General features: G+C 42.9%; 1 protein-coding gene across 3 annotated transcripts in view; it reads left to right on the top strand.

The window, feature by feature from the left end:
• LOC145343186 (uncharacterized) overlaps positions 1–19,668 on the top strand; it is a 143,144-nt gene that overhangs the window by 48,132 nt on the left and 75,344 nt on the right. For all 3 annotated transcript variants that reach the window (XR_013886690.1, XM_080189200.1, XM_080189201.1), the window contains 2 exons: positions 15,646–15,722; positions 19,068–19,150. Coding sequence is in view for 2 of the 3 variants with exons in the window: in XM_080189200.1 (XP_080045326.1) it covers positions 15,646–15,722; positions 19,068–19,150 (160 nt within the window). In the remaining variant the exon portion in view is untranslated. The remainder of the gene's footprint in view (positions 1–15,645; positions 15,723–19,067; positions 19,151–19,668) is intronic.

Here is a 19,668-nt window from a genome sequence, read left to right on the forward strand (position 1 = left end):
TCCATAAAAACTTCTGAAGTATTTTTAGGAACCACTAGTGATGCTAGACTATAATAGAGTTGAATTCTGCCATGATATAAATTGTTCATCCAGTTTATATTTGTTTTGAAAACAAATGATTGTTGCGTCAGGAGTGCTCACCTTCCTGAAGCAGCTAACTTCATGATCTGAAGATATTGGTGAAGTATTGTCCAAAACCAGGTGATTCAACTCGTCAGCAAATGTCTCTGGATTCTTGCATGCCAGCACTGAATATATACGTTATTGGAAGCTCTTTGCTAACATAAAGTTTCGACATAAAGTTACCAGGCTCTCCATTAGGACAGCTTAAAAGTGGACAAAGGAATTGGAGGGCACAGCCTCAAGATAAAGGGGGGGCGGTTTAGAACGGAGTTGAAGAGGAACTTCTTCACTCAAAGGGTGGTGAATCTCTGGAATTCTCTGCCCGTTGAAGTGGTGGAGGCTGCCTCGCTAAATATTTTTAAGACGCGGGTTGATGGGTTTTTGATAAGAGAGGGATTAAGGGTTATAGGGAGAGGGCGGGAATGTGGAACTGAGCCACGACAGATCAGCCATGATCTTATTGAATGGCGGGGCAGGCTCGAAGGGCTAGTTGGCCTACTCCTGCTCCTATTTCCTATGTTCTTATGTTCTTAGTGGCCTATTGGTATTATCACTACCCTATTAATCCAGAAACTCAGCTCATGTTCTAGGGACCTGCGTTCGAATCCTGCCACGGCAGATGGTAAAATTTGAATTCAGTAAAAATATTTAGAATTAAGAAAGGACCATGAAGCCATTGTTGATTGTCAGGAAAGACCTATCTGGTTCACTCATGTCCTTCAGGGAAGGAAATCTGCCATCTTTAACTGGTCTACTCCAGAGCCACAGCAACATGGTTGACTTCCAATTGCCCTTGAAGGGCAACTAAGGATGGGCAATAAATGCTGGCCATCCAGCAACACCTATGTCCCATGCCTGAATAATAATAGTGTTGATAGGCTTGAAAGAAGACAAATCTCCAGGTCTGAATGAATTGTGTCCCGGGCTGCTGTGGGAGGCAAGGAAGGAGATTCAGGGGCTCTGACCCAAATTTTCAATTCCTCTTTGGCCATGGAGGGGGTGCCAGAGGACTGGAGAATTGCTATTGTGATTCTGCTTTTTAAGAACGATTGAAGAGATAAGCCGAGAAATACAGTCCATTGAATCTCACATTATTGTAGGGAAACAATTGGATGAAAATTCTGAAGGAGAAAATGAATCTCTACTTAGGGAGGCAGAATTTGATCAGGGATAGTCAGCATGGCTTTGTCAGAGGGAGGTCATGCCTAACAAATTTGATTTAATTTTTTGAGGAGGTGACTGGGTGTGTAGTTGATAGTGCAGTTGATATAGTTTATATGGATTTCAGCAAGGCCTTTGTCTAGGTCTCATATGGGAGACATGTAAAGAAGGCAAATGCATTCGGGATTCAGTGTAAATTGATAAGGTAGTTTTAAAATTGGCTTAGTTGTAGGAGACAGAGGATGATGACAGAAGACTAGTGATTGGAAGCCTGGTCCAATAGTGTACCACAGGGATCTATGCTGGGTCACCTATTATTTGTCATTCATATAAATGACATAGATGACTATATAGGGTGAGGACTAGTAAATTTGCAGATGACACAAAGATTGGATGGGTGGTGAACAGTGAGTGTCTGGGGCGACAGGAAGATGTAGATGAGATGGTCACATGGGCAGGTAAGTGGGATAGAACATAGAATGGTACAGTACAGGAACAGGCCCTTTGGCCCACGATGTTGGCAAATAGTATGTGAAACCCGTTCCAGCCCGAGATTGCATTAATGTGATATCATGTTGGCTGGCCAGTTAACAGGCATCCAGCAGGTTGCACGTTCTGTGAAAGGCTGAGCACTGCTGACAATAGGTATGGGCTAGTGTTTCCAACATGCTCCCTCAGGGGGACAGCTGCTGTCTGAGGGAGCTGCTGACTTGTCAAAAATAAATATTGATGGAAACACTATGCCACGAGTGTCTAGGCAGATCAATCATACACAAATCTTAGTCCCCAGAAACATTTGATCATTTATTTCAATACAGACTTTCATCCCATCCTGAATCGAGGTTGCAGCTTAAATATAAAGGCTCACTCGCCAACCTGAAAACAGATCCCAATCAGCTGTTTAATTAAGCCCTCCGACCAAAATATCACGTGTAGGCAGGATGATATGGGGACACATGCTTGCCATCTTCTTGCATGATTTTGCGCGCTTTCAGGTAGTTTTACTGCCCATCTGATCAACATGAAATTCTGGTCATGGGAACAGGAGGAGGCTATTCAGCCCCTCTTGGTTGTTCTGTCAGTCAATGACATCATGTCTGAACCATATTGCAATTTCATCCACTCACTGTGGTTTCATATCCCTTCCTACCTTTACTTGGTAAAAATCTATAAATCTCAGATTTAATAGGATCGTAGAATCCTACTGTGCAGAAGGAGGCCATTCAGCCTGTCAAGTCTACACCAACCTCAGTCCCACCCAGGCCCTATCCTCATAACCCCATGTATTTACCCTAGCTAGTCCCCCTGACACTAAGGGGCAATTTAGCATGGCCGTTGCATCTAACCTGCACATCTTTTGGACTGTGGGAAGAGACAGGAGCTCCTGGAGCAAACCCACACGGACCCGGGGAGAATGTGCAAACTCCACACACTGGCGCTGTGAGGCAGCAGTGCTAACCACTGTGCCACCATGAGTCAGCGTCTGCCCCCTTTTAAGGAATGAGTCCCACATTTCTGTCACACTGCATGTAGGAAGTGATCTGAACTTGCCAATGGCCTGGCTCTGATTTTAAAATTGGGTCCCCTTCTCTCAAATTTGCCTGCCATCAAGGCAAAGTCAGTGAGATAATCTCATTCAGTTTGGGTTTGTTGCTGAAACTCCAACAACTAGTGACTGACTTGTTTGTGGTTGTGTCAGTGGATTTAAATTTTCCATACCTCAGGAATCTGCCTCTTCAGTTAAATTGAATTTCCTACATATTAATCTGTTAATTTGAATGCACACACTCGTGTAAATAATTCCATAGTGAACCAAGCCTTTGCCCAATGTTTTAACGCAAATCAGGAGTGTGACCAAATATTGTGCTGGGCGCAAAGGAGATTCTGATAGAGTTAAATGTAAAATCTGTATGTGTTCTATTTTAGGGTGGCATAAAATTGAGCACTAACCTTTCTGTACACAACTGTCATCATAAGCCTGAGCTGACTGAACATTTAGTGCCATCTAGTGCCTAAGGTCACAGTAGAATCATTATTTTTCAGCTAAGTGGAAAGCCATGACATGTGTAGCCTGGAGACCAATTGTTTCTCTTGTAGAGTTGCTGGATATTATTTACCACCGTTGCTGAATTTTTAATGTTTACATTCGACCAAAGACAAAGGGTTGCATTAGTGATAGAATTTCTGTTACTAACTACAGTGCTATGTACATCAAAGTAAAGCTGCTTTTCCTCACTTTTTGTCAAACATTCAACCATGGTGCTGGGCTTCTTCCTTATATGACAGATAGTGGTTTAATACAATTTTTAATTTTGTTTTTTATTCATTCGTGGTTCACAGACATCGTTGGCTGGCCAGCATTTATTGCCCATCCCTTGTTATCCTTGGAGGGCAGTTGTGAGTCAATCACAAGGCTGTGGCTGTGGAGTCACATGTAGGCCAGACCAGATAAGGGATGGCCACTTTCCTTCCCTTAAGGGCATTAGTGACCTAGATGGGTTTTTCTGACAATCAGCAATGGTTTCGTGGTCATCAGTAGATTCTTAATTCCAGATATTTTTTATTGTGTTCAAATTTCACCATCTGCCTTGGCGGGATTCGAACCCAGATCCCCAGAACATCAGCTGAGTTTCTGGATTAATTGCCTAGCGATAATACTAGCAGGCCATCACCTACCCTACAATTAATTGGCTTCCTAGTCTATTTCAGAGAGCAGTTAAGAGCCAGACTATGGAAGGATAATGGTTTCCTATTCTTAAAAACACATTGTTTTTTAATCACACTCCCAACATCTTTATTATCAGTTTACTGTTGCAACTTCTTTTGGTTAAGTGTCTTGGCCATGCTAAATTCTTTCTCAGTGTACCCAAACAGATACCTGAGTGTGGCGACTGGAGGATTTTCACAATAACTCCATTGCAGTGTTAATGTAAGCCTATTTGTGACACTAATAAGTAAACTTAAGTTTAAAGCTGAATTCAAATTCTCAAGCTGCTACAGTGATCGTTAAATTTGTACGCTTTGGATCATTTGTCCGTATCTTTGGATTACGAGTTATAAGTATCAAAATCACAACCCTGTCATACCTTAGGCTTTGGCCATAGAACAGGTATGTAAGAATGTATCTGTTTGATCATAATGATTTTACTCCCGGCATTTTAAATGTAAAACTTTAACAAATGTATTTTCCTCATTTTGCTAATTTTAGCAAGGTATGTAGAGTATAAAGCAGCAACCTTTTGTATCGCTAAATTTAGTATCAGGATTCAAGGCTCAGCAATTTCATGTCTTAGGTGAGGTGTGCAATTAACTTAAATCAGGTCTTGTTAGTATAATTAGTGTTATGTAATTAATTCTGTGAACCACAATGATAGGAATGAAGAGTTTTTAATGTCTTGTGGTTAAGTTTCTTTTCTCACTCAGTAGCATGAGAAGAGCAGACCGGGAGAGTTGAATCAGGGTGGGAGAACTGACCAAGGTTCAGTTTGTGGATTACCTGTAGAATCTTAAGTGTATCAAAAGACCAATTCTTCAGTTCCCTATTCTCCAGTGAAAAATATAATAAAGTATTGGAAGTTCCCCTCCAAGCCACACATCTGTCGGATTTGAAACTTCATTGCCATGGCGGTGTTTCATGCCTCAGAGATATGTAGAAATGATATAGTCCAGCTTATGTATATGCAAGGGTTTTATTCATATTTGAGTGTCTGCTCTCAGACTTATAGATGCCTGCCTCCAGTTCTTTTTCCCCTTGAGTCACCACAACCAAGGCTTAACTAATCATACATAACAGAGATCAGACACACCCTACCAAACACCAAATAGTTAAATATTTGTTTCCCCCCTTGGAAGACCATATTTTGACCTTATTTTAATTTAGGCAATTCTAAACAACAAATAAATGTACAACAAGTCATTTCTTAGAGAAGATAGACAAGCTGAACTCTTAAATACAGAAGTAGTCTTTAAGATATCAATTTCGCACTTGCTCATTGGAAAATGTAGCCTTATAATCACTGTTCTCGAAATATCCCAATCTGTGCTATGAGGCGTTCTATTTCTTGTTCAGAAAAGCATTGGTATTGAGAAATCATTTGGTCAACTTTGGTCCCGATGGAGATGATGCAAGTTTGTGGTTACGATTTGGCAGTTTGATGTAAACTCAATCTTCAATTTCAAATCGTAGCATGAAAACAAAAAATGCTGAAAATACCCAGCAGGTCAGGCAGCGTCTGCAGAGAGAAACGGAGGTAGCATTTCTGGTCAATGAACTTTCATCAGAAAAGAAGAAACAGAGAAATATAAGAGATTTTAAGTCAGGAAAAGGGGTTGGGGGCAGGAAGAACACGAGGGAAGGTCTGTAATTGGGTGGAGGGCAGGAGAGATTAACTAACAAAAGGTTTCATGATGCAAAAGTGAAGCTCTCCCTGCCCTCCACCCAATTGCAGACCTTCCTTTGTGTTCTTCTTGCCCCTCTGTCCTTCCATTGGTTTAAGAGCTTAGAAACTTTGGCCAGGATTCTCCCATTGCGACCCGCAACTTTTCTGTCGGGTTGTGGTGGGAGGCACGCATCTCCGACCCCGAACAGGGATTTGCTCATGCACTGGGAACGCATCTGCATCTCCGAGAGCCGGAGAACAGCGGCTGGTCAGACCACACTGGAAACTGGAGGAAAGGCAGGTAAGTAATTTAAATCCTTTCTGCATGTATTTTAAATATGTTTATTAGTTAATTATTAGGACCTTCCAGGTCACGATTGAATCTGCCACCCCACCAGGAGTGCTTCACTCCGGCAGGTTTCAGATTAATGCCCCATGTTCAGGGAATTAACAAGGAACCCCGCCAGAATGAAGGGGGGACAATCGGTGCCCCCCCAGGGGGTCGGGTGCCAGGGGAGTGGTGCCTCCTGGGCATGGACACACTGGCAGTGCCAGCCTGTGCCCCCTGGCACTGCCCAAAGGGCAAAGTGCCCATGCCCAAAGGGGCACCTTGGCACTGCCCATTGGGCATCGGGTGGTGCTGAGGGAGGGGTCTACTGTGGGTGGGGCCTAGGGGCAATCAGTCGGGGTGGGGGGGTCCCACTGCCTCTCTGCATGGCAATTGGTCTGGGGTGGAGGGAGGGCAATGATTGGGGTGGTCTGGAATGGTTTGAGGGGGCCTGCCTCCAGGTCTCCGGTGGGGGGGGGGGGGGGGGGTGGCGTGGTCTGCCAGGGTGAGGGAAGTGGAGGATCGCCACTACTGGAGGTTGGGACCTGGACAACGGGGCACTCCACGACACGGGGTTTCAGGAGTGGCCCAGGAATTGTTGAGGAGGCTGTGGAGGGGGAGGCTGGAGAGGGAGCACTGTGAGGGTCCCAGACTGGTTAATGATTGGGCTGGCCAGCAAACGGGAGGTTGGCATTTTGGGGCCACTGTGCACGTGCAGGTTTCAGAACTGACAAATTCTGGAGCGAATAGGCCCCGCCCTCCCTGGGTTTTTAATGAGATTCCCGACTGGGACTTTTTCAATGCACAGTGTGTGGAAATTCAGGTGAGAAGCTGAACTGATAGAACAGTCAGGATTTAGAACAGTTTTCCCACCAATTCAGCACTTTTGGGAGAATCGCAGCCTCTGTTTCTCTCCACAGATGCTGCCCGACCTGCTGAGTATTTCCAGCATCTGCAGCACTTAGCTGGATTAGCCATATAAATACTGTGGCTACAAGAGCATACCAGAGAAGAGGAATCTTGTGATGAGTAACTTGCCTCCTGAATCCCCAAAGCCTTTCTACCATCTACAAGGCGGGAATCTTAAGGGCAGTTAAGAATTGGCAATAAATGCTGGCCAAGCCAGCAACTCTCACATTCTGTAAATGAATGAAAAAAACATTTGTTCCTATTTACCTCCTCCGTAAAGTCAGAGTGGAGGGAGGAGGGGAAGCACTGCTGCCTCACAACGCCAGGGTCCAAGATTCAATTCTGGCATCAGGTCATTGTCTATGTGGAGTTCGCACGTTCTCCCTGTGTCTGCATGGGTTTCCTCCCATACTGCAAAGATGTACAGGTTAGGAAGAGCAGGTTAGGTCTAAATTGACCCTTAGAGTCAGGAAGATTAGCAACTTAAATACGTGGGATTACGGAGGTAGGGCCTGGGTGAGGTTGCTGTCGGTGCAGGCGTGACAGGCTGAGTGGCCTCCTTCTGCGCTGTAGGGATTCTATGATTCTTCTGGACACAGTATTCTTATTACAAAAAATAGTGATTTGCAAAGGTGTAACATTATCACTGTTTTTGTACTATGCCACTATAAAATCTATGTGTTTTCTTTGAATTGTAGCTTGATGAACAAAGTCCTCATAGTATCAAAGAATCCCTGCAGCACGGTAGGAAACCATTTGGCCCATCGAGTCTGCACTGGCTCCCTGACTGCACGTGTGTGTATGTGGGGGTGGGGTTACAAACGGAGGCATTCCTCTCCTTTTGCTTTTTCTACATTTTTTCACCCTGTATGAATAGGTTCTTACCCTGCTTCAGCAAAAAAGGAGCTTGCTGTTTGGTGTACATATGTAAGTGGTTAAGGCCTACTCCAGTTCTAAAGTTTGAAATAGTGTACAAACTGGTGGTAAATCTAAAATATATAAAAAAGGAAGTTAAACAAGTAAATAATCTAATGAAGTAATTAATGAAAACACATTAAGAATGGCTGGACAGATGATGCGCTAAGGCTGCTGCATGTGGGTGTTCCTGGATGCCAGTGTGATCCAGGGCAAACATGTCCAGGTTGTGCGGCTCAAGGTGTTTTGGCTCAGTTATTGAGCTGGCGACCAAGCTGTAAACTTGGAGAGGGGGAAACTTACCTGGATGTTTTATGCCTCCACACCAATTAGAATAGAGTCTTCTGGTTTGGCCAGGCACAGAAGAGGGTGATTGCAAGTGAGGCAAGTAAGAGCATCCAGAGTTCAGGAGTACAAGAACCTCAGCCTTTGCAATTGTCCAATAGGTTTGAGGTTCGCTCAGCTTGTTTGGATGAGAGTGGAGCTACAGACTATCCATGGCATTGCGGTACAGTAAGCCAATCAAGTGCTAACTTAGGGCGCAAGAAGAAATGAAGTGATAGTGGGGGACAGTGTAGTGAGTGGGATTGACACAGTTACGGGGATTCCCTCTAATTCCCTCTATATCTTGTAAAGTTTTCCAGTTTAATTCCCCCCATTACAAAACACACAAATTTTTGTGAATAAAATTTGAAATTATTTTCTTAGCTTTTCAAAATAATTTGGAAAGAAAGATAGTCCAGCTCAGCTAACCAAATCGCATTGATTGACCATGAAATTGGGTGAAGATTGCAGAGTTCCCCGCGAGCTTGCACGGCCATTGCTCCTGGCAAAAATATCTAGTCTCAAGCTTGTGAGAGTGACTGAGGCCATCAAATTAAAGCATGAGCGAAGATGGACACCAGATATTATAGGAAAATTGAATGATTTTGTTTTCAAATGTGTTTTTACTAAGTTGTATTAAATTATGGGACATGGGTATCGATACAAGACAGAGTAACAAAAGGCGGTTGGAGGAAATAGGGTGGGGGGAAAGGCACAAACTAACCATCCATGATGCTTACCTTTGCCAATCTATTAATCTATTGTTCAATGACAAGCAAGTGTCAAATGTTACAGAGCAATATTAACATTCAAGCCCAGGGGAAACCATGCACTTGGGCACTTACGTTATTTGGTGACTTAATTTTAATCACCACTCATAGAATCCTTACAGTGCAGAAGAAGGCCATTTGGCCCAATGAGCCTGCACTGACAACAGTCCCACCCAGACTCAAAGAATAAAGAAAATTACAGCACAGGAACAGGCCCTTCAGCCCTCCAAGCCTGCCCTGACCATGCTGCCCGACTGAACTAAAACCCCCAACACTTCCGGGGACCATATCCCACTGTTCCCATCCTATTCATCATTTGTCCAGGTGCCCCTTAAAAGTCACTATCATATCTGCTTCCACTACCTCCCCCAGCAGCAAGTTCCAGGCACCCACCACACTCTGTGTAAAAACTTCCCTCCTACATCTCCTTTAAACTTTGCCCCTCGCATCTAAAATTTATGCCCCCTAGTAATTGACTCTTCCATCCTGGGAAAAGCTTTATGACTACCCACTCTGTCCATGCCCCTCATAATCTATCAGCTCACCCCTCAATCTCCGTTGCCCCAGTGAGAACAAATCAAGTTTCTCGAACCTTTCCTCATAGCTAATGCCCTCTATACCAGACAACATGCTGGTAAATCTTTTCTGTACCCTCTCCAAAGCCTCCACATCCTTCCGGTAGTGTGGTGTCCAGAATTGAACACTATATTCCAAGTGCAGAGCGCAGCCTAACTAAGGTTCTATAAAGCTGTAACTTTACTTGCTGATTGTTAAACTCAGTGCGCTGGCCAACAAAGGCAAGCATGCCGTATGCCTTCTTGACTGTTTCCTCCACCTGTGTTGCTACTTTCAATGACCTGTACCGGTACACTCAGATCCCTCTGCCAGTTACTGTACATTTCCTCTCTGTATTAGACCTTCCAAAATGCATTACCTCACATTTGTTCAGATTAAACTCCATCTGCCATCTCTCTGCCCAAGTCTCCAACCGATCTACGTCCTGCTGTATCCTTTGATGGTCCTCATCACTATCTGTAAATCCACCAACGTCTGTGTCATCTGCAACTTACTAATCAAACCAGTTACATTTTCCACCAAATCATTTATAAATATTACAAACAGCAAAGGTCCCAGCACTGATCCCTGAGGAACACCACTTGTCATAGCCCTCCATTCAGTAACGGACCCTTCCACTGCTACCCTCTTCTATGACCAAGCCAGTTCTGTACCCGCCTTGCCAGCTCACCTCTGATCCCGTGCGACTTTACCTTCTGCACCAGTCTACCATGAGGGACCCTGTCAAAGACCTTAATGAAATCCATGTCAACAACATCCACTGCTCTCCCCTCATCAATCATCTTCGTCACTTCCTCGAAAAACTCGATCAAGTTAGTGAGACACGACCTCCCCTTCACAAAACCATGTTGCCTCTCACTAATACATCCACTTATTTCCAAGTGGGAGTAATTCCTGTCCCGAAGAATCCTCTCCAATAATTTCCCTATCACTGATGTAAGGCTCACCGGCCAGTAATTACCTGATTATCCTTGCTACCTTTCTTAAACAAAGGAACAACATTGGCTGTTCTCCAATCCTCTGGGACCTCCCCTGTAGCCAATGAGGGTAAAAGATGTCTCTCAAGGCTCAGAAATTGCCTCCTTTGCCTCTCTCAGTATTCTGGGGTATATCTTATCAGGCTTTGGGGACTTGTCTACCTTAATGTTTCTCAAGACTCCCAATACCTTCTCCTTTTTGATCTCAATATGACCCCAACTATCTACACACCGTTTTCCAGACTGATTATCCACCAAGTCCTTCACTTTGGTGAATACTGACGCAAAATACCCATTTAATACCATGCCCATTTCCTCTGGCTTCACGCATAGATTCCCTCCCCTGTCCTTGAATGGGTCAACCCTCTCCCTGGCTACCCCCTTGCTCTTTATATATGTATAAAAAGCCTTGGGATTTCCCTTAATCCTGCTGGCCAATGACTTTTCATGACGCTTTTCAGCCCTCCTTACTCCTTGCTTAAGTTTCTTTCGAATTTCCTTGTATTCCACAGTTGCTTCATGCGTTCCTAGCCTTGACCAATGCTTCCTTTTTCTCTTTCACTAGACTCACAATATCGCTTGTTATCCAAGATTCCCAAAACTTGCCATACTTATCCTTCACCCTTACAGGAATATACTGGTCCTGATTCTTAACAATTTACATTTAAAAGCCCCTCACATGCCAGAAGTTGATTTACACTCAAGCATCTGCACCCAATCTACATTCTTCAGTTCCTGCCTAATATTGTTGTAATTAGCCTTCCACCAGTTTACCACCTTCACTTGAGGACTGCATTTATCTTTATCTACCAGTACCATAAAGCTTACTGCATTGTGGTCACGGTTCCCAAACTGCTGTCCTACTGAAACATTGACCACCTGGCTGAGCTCATTCCCCAGTACCAGGTCCAGTACGGCCCCTTCCCTAGTTAGACTATCTACATTCTGCTTCAAGAAACCCTCCTGGATGCTCCTTCAAACTCTGCCCCATCCGTGTCCCCAGCACTGAATGAGTCCCAGTCAATATAGAGGAAGTTAAAATCTCCCCACCACAACAACCCTGTTACCTTTACACCTTGCCAAAATCTGCCTACATATCTGTTCTTCTATCTCCCTCTGGCTGTTGGGCAACCCAACACTATGACTTGACCCTTCCAATTCCTGAGCTCTATCCATATTGCCTTGCTGTATGAGCACTCTGAGGTGTCCTCCTGCAGTACAGCTGTGATATTCTCCTTAACCAGTAATGCAACTCCCCCACCCCTTTTACATCCCTCTCCATCCTGCTTGAAACATCTGTATCCTGGAATGTTAAGCTGCCAATCCTGTCCTTCCCTTCAACAAGTCTCTGTAGTAGCAACAACATCATAGTTCCAAGTACTAATCCAAGTTCTAAGTTCATCTGCCTTACCTGTTAACTTCTTGCATTGAAACAAGTGCGCTTCAGTCCACCAGATCCTCTTTGATTAGCAACCACATCCTGCCAAACTAGTTTAAATCCTCTTGTGTGACACTAGCAAACCTAAACATAAGTATTTGTGCCTTCCACTTTAAATGCAACCCGTCCTTCTTGTACAGGTCCCATCTGACCCAAACCTGTAAACCCATGTATTTATCAAGCTCACCCACCTGACACTAAGGGGTAACTTAGCATGGCCAATCAACCCAACCTGCACATCTTTGGAGTGTGGGAGGAAACCGGAGCACTCAGAGAAAACCCATGAAGACACGAGGAGAATGTGCAAACTCCACATGGACAGTCACCCGAAACTGGGATTGAATCCAGGTTTCTGGCGCTGTGAGGCAGCAGTGCTAACCACTGTGTCACTGTCCTGTCATAATCCCACATTCTTCAATTTTGTCTTACTTGTCCAAGTAGATGGTAAAAGCTTTAGTGTGAAGTCGGTTGGGCTTTCTTCAAATATGCGGAATAGACCCCAATGATGTTTTTTTAATTCGCAATGGACAGTGAAAGACAGTTTAAAAGGAAGAAGTTGGGGATCCCATGGGAGATTGTGGTAGACGGGGATGCGTACAAAGAACAGGAATGGTTTACAAAGAAAGTGGTATGACTGCCAAAAGGGGAAATGAGAAAGCCTTGGCTAACATAACAAGATTTTTAAAAATAAATATAGAGTAAGAGATTAGTGTAATGTGGTTCCCTTAATACAGGTTTACGTGTTAGAGACATGAAAGCAAAGATAGTAGGTCGGACAGTAAAGATAATAGTTGTTGACTCAAACTGGCAGGATGTGATTAGTGGTGTACTACAGGGGCCTGTTATGGACCTTAGCTTTTCACTGCATTCACACATGATCTGGATGAATAAATAGAGGATCATGTGCCTGATTTTGATGGTGATACTAAGTTAGCTGGCAGTGTAGATAGTGTAAATGGGGACAAAATGTCACAATGGAATGTTGATGGATCAAATGAATGGACAAAACTCTGGCAATTGGAATTCAGTGCAGGACTTTGGACTCAAGAAAGATGGATCAGAATTTTTTTTTAAATGGTGAGGAGCTAGGAACTGTCCATGAACAGAGATTTAGTGATTCAATTAACAGAAATCGCTAAAAGCTAATGGACAGGCACAAGAAATATATTAAAAGGTTAATGGAATGTTGGCTTTTATCTCAAGCTGCAATACAAGGGGGTGGAAGTGATGTTACAGTTGTATAGAGCTCTGGCTTGAACATATTTAGAGTACTGCATTCAGTTCTGAGCGCCACACATTGAGCTGACTGAATATTGACCTGTCTTGGAGAGGTTGCAATGTAGCTTCTCAAGCATGATACTTGGACTAGAAGGACTGAAAGGACAGATTGCATAGACTAGGCAAAGTTCTTTGAATGGCATCATGTCACTAACATGTAAAGGAGCCATCACCTGACAATGCACAAGGTTTTCTTGAATGCAGGACGCATTAAGGAATCCAGCTTCTTCATATGAAGTCTATTATCGACTGAACAGAAAAGGTTTGCACTCAGTTGATGATGGGGTTATCACTGTGCGCGTCTGTCCCTGTTATCAAGGATAAAGGATCCTGCAGTCTACAATGCTGACATTATTAAAGAATGTTTAATAGCTGTCTGGACCAAGACTAACCTTTGAAAGGTAACTGCTGATCCCACAGAATGACGACTTAGTATCAAAACCAAGACTTACCGAAAAGCTGTTTTTGATTCCTCTGTAACATATCCTTTTGCAAAAGAAAGTATCTGTGTCTTGGTTTTATAATTGATGTGTTCATTCACTGTTTTCAATCACACTTTCGAGCGGGTGTAGTACTCCCCAGTTAAGGTTTATCTCTGTTATAATGCAGTGGGATGTATCCATATGGAGTTGAAAAATAGCATTTTTGGTCTCACTGTCATCTTGCTCTTCTTTTTGCTTTCGCATAGCAACTTTTCATAATTTTTCCATTCACATTTCAAGATGTATCTATTTTTCCTTCTTTGTCCATGGCCTTTTTTTTGACGTTGCACCACCTACATTTTTGTCATTTGAGATAAACTATGAGGGTAAACTAGCAAGTACTATAAAACAGAGAATAAGAGCTTCTTTAAATATATAAAATGAAAGAGAGAGGCCAAAATAGATATAGGCCAATAGAGAGCAAGACTGGGGAAATAATATTGGGGAAACTAGGAAATGGCAGAGGAGTTAAATAAATACTTTGTATTAGTCTTCACGGTAGAAGACATGAATAACATTCCAAAAATACCAAATACTTAAAGCCCATAGGGCAGGAATGCTATAAATAAAGAGAAGAAGTATGAGGGAAACTAGTGGGGCTGAAGGTTGATAAGTCCTCTGGAACATCCTGGGATATAAAAGGAAGTAGCTACAGAGATGTTAGATGCAGTGGTAGTAATCTTCCAAGAATCCTTAAATTCTGGAAAAGCTCCAAAAGATTGGAATACTGCCAATATAATACACTTATTCAAAAAGGAGACAAAAAACAAGTAATTATAGACCAGTTAGCTTGATACCTGTCATTGGGAAAATGTCAGAGTCCATTACAAAGAATGCCTGACAAATTGAATAGATTTCTTTGAGGTGGTAATAAGCAGGATAAATAAACAGGAACCAGTAGGTGTAATATAATTGAATTTCCAAAAAGCATTTGATATAGTATGCACAGAAGACTACTCAATAAGAAGCCATTGTGTTGGGGATAGTGTCTTAGCATGAATAGAGAATTGGCTAACTGATTGAAGACAGAGGGATAAAAAGACATTTTCAGGATGGCAGCCTGTAACCTATGATGTGCCACAGGATCAGTGCTGTGGCTGCAATTATTTACAATATATGTGAATGACTTGGACAGGGGGAATGAATGTACTAGTGCCAAATTTGCAGATGACACAAAGGCAAGTGATGAGGATACCACCAAGAGTCTGCAGAGGGATATAAATAGGTTAACTGAGTGGCAACACGGAATATAATTTTGGAAAATGTGAAGTTATGCTCTATGGTAGGAAGAATAAAGGAGCTGACATTTAAATGAAGAAAGACTGCAGAAAACTACAGCACAGGAAGTTGGGGGGTCCTCGTGCATAAGTCACAACAAGCTACATGGAAGTACAGCAGGTAATAGGCATATTGGCTTTTATTTCAAACAAAATGGAGTACAAAAATAGGGAAGTGTTGCTAAAGGTATACAGGGCACTAGTTAGACCACACCTGGAACACTGTGAACAGTTTTAGTCCCTTTATCTAAGGAAAGATATACTGCCATTGGAGGTAGTCCAGAGAAAGTTCACTAGGTTGAACCTGAGTATGGAGGGATTTTCTTGGAGAGATTGAATAGGTTGGGCTGATACTTTTTAGAGTTTAGAAGAGTGAGAGGCGACCTTGTTGGGACATGTATGATTTTCAGGGAGCTTTACAGGATAAGTGGTGAGATAATGTTTCTGAGATAACATGCAAAAAAGAATGCTGGGAAATACAGATACCATTTGAGGTCAATGCAGCAATATTCATTGATTCATTCAGGAAGCTGTTCGGCTGAGGTTCTGTGGAACTACTGGCTCTGAGGGAATCCAACTCCAGCAAAAGTCTCTGAATTAATTGAGGCAAACATAACATTGAGAAAAAATAGAGATACTGGATGATTTTGTATTGATCTTGGATCTGGATTTTTGGCGTTTGCACTCTATCATTCCTTTCTTCCTCAGGCTCTTGAAGAACAATGCAACTCCTAGTGCTCAGGAAGTGGAGGATAACTTTGATGGCAATGTCTGCAGATGTACAGGTTTGTGTAGGTTCTTTGTGAACAATAATTTGGGCAGCACAGTGGCATAGAGGTTATCAGTGCTGCCTCACAGCACCAGGGATCTGAGTTTAATTCCCAACTTGGGTCATTGTCTGCGTAGAGTTTGCACATTCTCTCCATCTCTGTTTGGGTTTTCTCTGGGTGGTCTGGTTTTCTCCCACAGTCTGAAAGACGTGCTGGTTAGATACATTGGTCATGCAAAATTCTCCCTCAGTGTACCCGCACAGGAGCCGATGTGTGGCGACGTGGGGATTTTCACAGTAATTTCATTGCAGTATTAATCTAAGCCTACTTGTGACATTAATAAATAACCTCTAATTTAGGAGAATGCATGCGGCATCACAAAGGAGTTTCACAGTTTAAAACAATGGAATCATCTCCTTGTTCTATTTCATAGACATTTGCAGCATGGAACAGGCCCTTCGCTGCAACTTGTCCACACCATCCCTTTTTGTTTTATCCACTAAGCTAGTCCTAATTGCCTGCATTCAGCCCATGTCCCTTTATACCCATCTTACCCATGTAACTGTCAAAACGATTTTTAAAAGACAAAATTGTACCTGCCTCTACTACTACCTCTGGCAGCTTGATCCAGAAACTCACCACCCTCTGTGTGAAAAAATTGCCCCTCTGGACATTTTTGTGTCTCTCCCTTCTCACCTTAAACCGACGCTCTTTAGTTTTAGACTCCCCTACATTTGGGAAAATATATTGACCATCAAGTTGATCTGTGCCCCTCATTATTTTATTAGACTTCTATAAAATCACCCCTCAGCCTTCTACGCTCCAGGGAAAAAAGTCCCAGTCCATCCAGCATCTCCTGATAACTCAATCCATCAAGTCCCGGTAGCATCCTAGTAAATCTTTTCTGCACTCTTTCTGATTTAATAATATCCTTTCTATCATAAGCTAATCAGAACTGTACACACTATTCAAGTGTGGCCTTACCAAAGTCTTGAAGAACTTCAACAAGACATCCCAATCCCTGTATTCAGTGTTCTGGCCAATGAAACCATGTGTACCAGATGCCTTCTTCACCACTCTGTCCACCTGTGACTCCACTTTGAAGTTGTACCCTTGCATCACTTTGTTCTATAACACTCCCTCATACTCTACTATTAACTGAGTAAGTCCTGCCCTGGTTTGATCTACCAAAATGCATCACCTCGCATTTATCTAAATTAAACTCCATCTGCCATTTGTCAGCCCACTGGCCCAATTGATCAAGATCCCATTGCAATCCTAGATAACCTTCTTCACTGTCCACATTTCATTGACTGTTAAATGCTTTACCTCCAAGGCTACTTTATACATGGTGGCCTTGACCATAATCTGCCACCTCTGGTGGTACTTGATCAGCTGTTACTGCGACCACGGTTCCTGTGGCTTTGTGGGCCCTGCATTGCAATTGTACCCAACTAAAAGTAGGTATTTAATCATCCTGTACTGAGAAAAAAGCAACTTTTGGGTCTTGTTGTGATTGCTGGGATTGACCTGGGTTCAGTCCCAGCCTCGGGTCACCGCCTGTATGGAGTTTGTACGTTCTCCCTATGGGTTTCCTCCAGGTGCTCCAGTTTCCTCCCATAGTACAAAGATGTGTAGGTTAGATGCACTAAAGGGATTCTATGAATGTGGGCACGTTAAGCATTAGTGTCATAACACCACCAAGAGGAAGGAAATTCTTTTAAAGTTGATTTTCTTACCGAAAATGGAATGGGGATGTGAGAGATCTTTCTTGTCCTACATCCCAGAATAATGTATCTAAGTTTGCGGAAAAGCGAGATGGAATTTTTATCTCTGAGGAGGACATGGGCTGGCAAGGGATAGAGACAGGTTTAGGGCAATGAGATGACGTAAAGCTTGGCAGGAATGCAAGTGGTGAGGAGGATGTTAAGAGGCTTCAAGATGCTTTAGACAAGCTGAATGGATGAGGAAATACATGGCAGATGTAGAATAATGTGGATAAATCTGAAGTTGTTCACTTCAGAGAAGCTAAATGGCAGAGTTTTATTTAGATGGTGATAAATTGGGAAATGCTGATGTACAGAAGGACCTGGGTGTTCTTGTACATCAGTCATTGAAAGCAAACGTGCAGGTACAGCAGGTAATGTAGAAGACAAAAGGCATGTGGACGTTTATTGCAAAGAAATTGGAACACTGGAGTAAAAAAATCTTGCTACAATTGTACAGGAGTTTGGTGAGACCACAACTGGTTAATATGTGCAGCTTTGGTATTGATATTTAAGGAACGATAAACTTGCATTAGAGGAAGTAGTACAGTGAAGGTTCACTAGATTGGTCAATTAGATGGCTCATTAGATGGAACAAGAGGATTGTCCTACGATGAGAGGCTGACAAAATTGGGTCTATGTTTTCTGGACTTTAGAAGAATGAGAGGAGATAGAAGGGATTTTCAGGCTGCACTCACCCCAAAACCGGAAAATCCTGCCTGAGATCAATGGACTTTGGCATGGTGGCTCCCCCCCTGCCCCCCCGCTGTCTGCTGCGATTCCCATGGTGGGCAGTGGGCGGGCTGGAAAAATTCCCTCCCAAAATCAATGAAGTGACTGTACAAAATTCAGAAGTGGTCTGTCAGTGTACATTCTTAGGTTATTGGCACTGGCTGAAGATGCTAAAGCACAGGGGCAGTCCCAGGATAAAGGATGATATTTTAGGACTTGAGATGAGGAAAAATTACTTCACTCAAAAGGGTATGAATCTTTGGAATTCTCTGCCCCAACAGATTGCGGATTGTTGAACATATTTAAGGCTGGAATAAGTCAAAGCTTTGGTGTCTCAGTGAATCAAGAGATATGGTGAATGGGCAGGAAAATGGAGTTGAAGCTCAGTATCAGCCATGATCATATTGAATGGTGGAGCAAGCTTGTTGGGCCCTACACTTCCTCTTGGTCCTCATCTTCTGTGTTCTTGCTGCTGTGAAATGCCACAGGACATGTTATGCTAAAGTTGAGACATAATACAAGTTATTGCTGCTGAAAAGAAGATATAAACTGGTCTCCTAAGTAATTGGATGGCTGACCACATTGTAGAGTGTCCAGGTTACTTGAATTAACCAGTGGAGAGTACGTGACTTTGGCTAAGAGAAGGCCACAGCGAGTGAGGTGTCAGCAATTAGTTAATGGAAAATGAAAAGACATGGATAGAAAGACTGTTGTTTGGGCTAAAATTAACTTTTTAATTTTAACATATGATATTTTTAACTTTCTTACAATTGTCAAATAGGAATAAAAAAATCCATCATGCAATGTGAAGGAAATGGCCAGTTAATTCTGTTGGCTAATTTCTCTGTCTAATTAAATCCAGGCTATCGGCCTATTTTAGATGCCATGAAGTCTTTTGTAAAGGATACAGATACAGGGCTGAGAGGAACCTTTACTGATATAGAGGTAAAACTGAAACTATTGTGATTCATTATTTTGTTCGTTTTGATGTTAATAACAAAATTAAATCTTACATGTTGTGTAAATCTGAGACTATAACTTGGTAGAACTATCATTAAAAAAAACCTCAGTATATGGGCAGCGTGGACCATTTATTTTCCACATACAGTGTGGGATTTAATGCTGGCGATGGGGTTTTGTACTCCTGCTGCAGAACTGGCAGGAGCCCCATGTCATCTCTGTTGAGAAAGGCATACAGGAATTAACAGGCCAGCACTAGGCCTTTCTCGGGAGTGAGGACCCTGGGGCAGATGTCTTGCCTGTTAAGAGCTGCTAACTAGGCTTGTACTCGTTAGAGTTTAGAAGAATGAGGGGAGATCTCATTGAGACGTATAAGATGATGAATGGGATGGATAGGATAGAGGTGGAGAGACTCTTCCCGCTCAGAAAGGACAGCAGGACTAGGGCACAGCCTCAAGATAAAAGGGGGGCAGTTTAGAACGGAGTTGAGGAGGAACTTCTTC

Source organism: Carcharhinus amblyrhynchos, chromosome 5, assembly GCF_965287045.1.
Source record: "Carcharhinus amblyrhynchos chromosome 5, sCarAmb.v2.hapA, whole genome shotgun sequence".
In the NCBI taxonomy this organism is placed as follows: domain Eukaryota; kingdom Metazoa; phylum Chordata; class Chondrichthyes; order Carcharhiniformes; family Carcharhinidae; genus Carcharhinus; species Carcharhinus amblyrhynchos.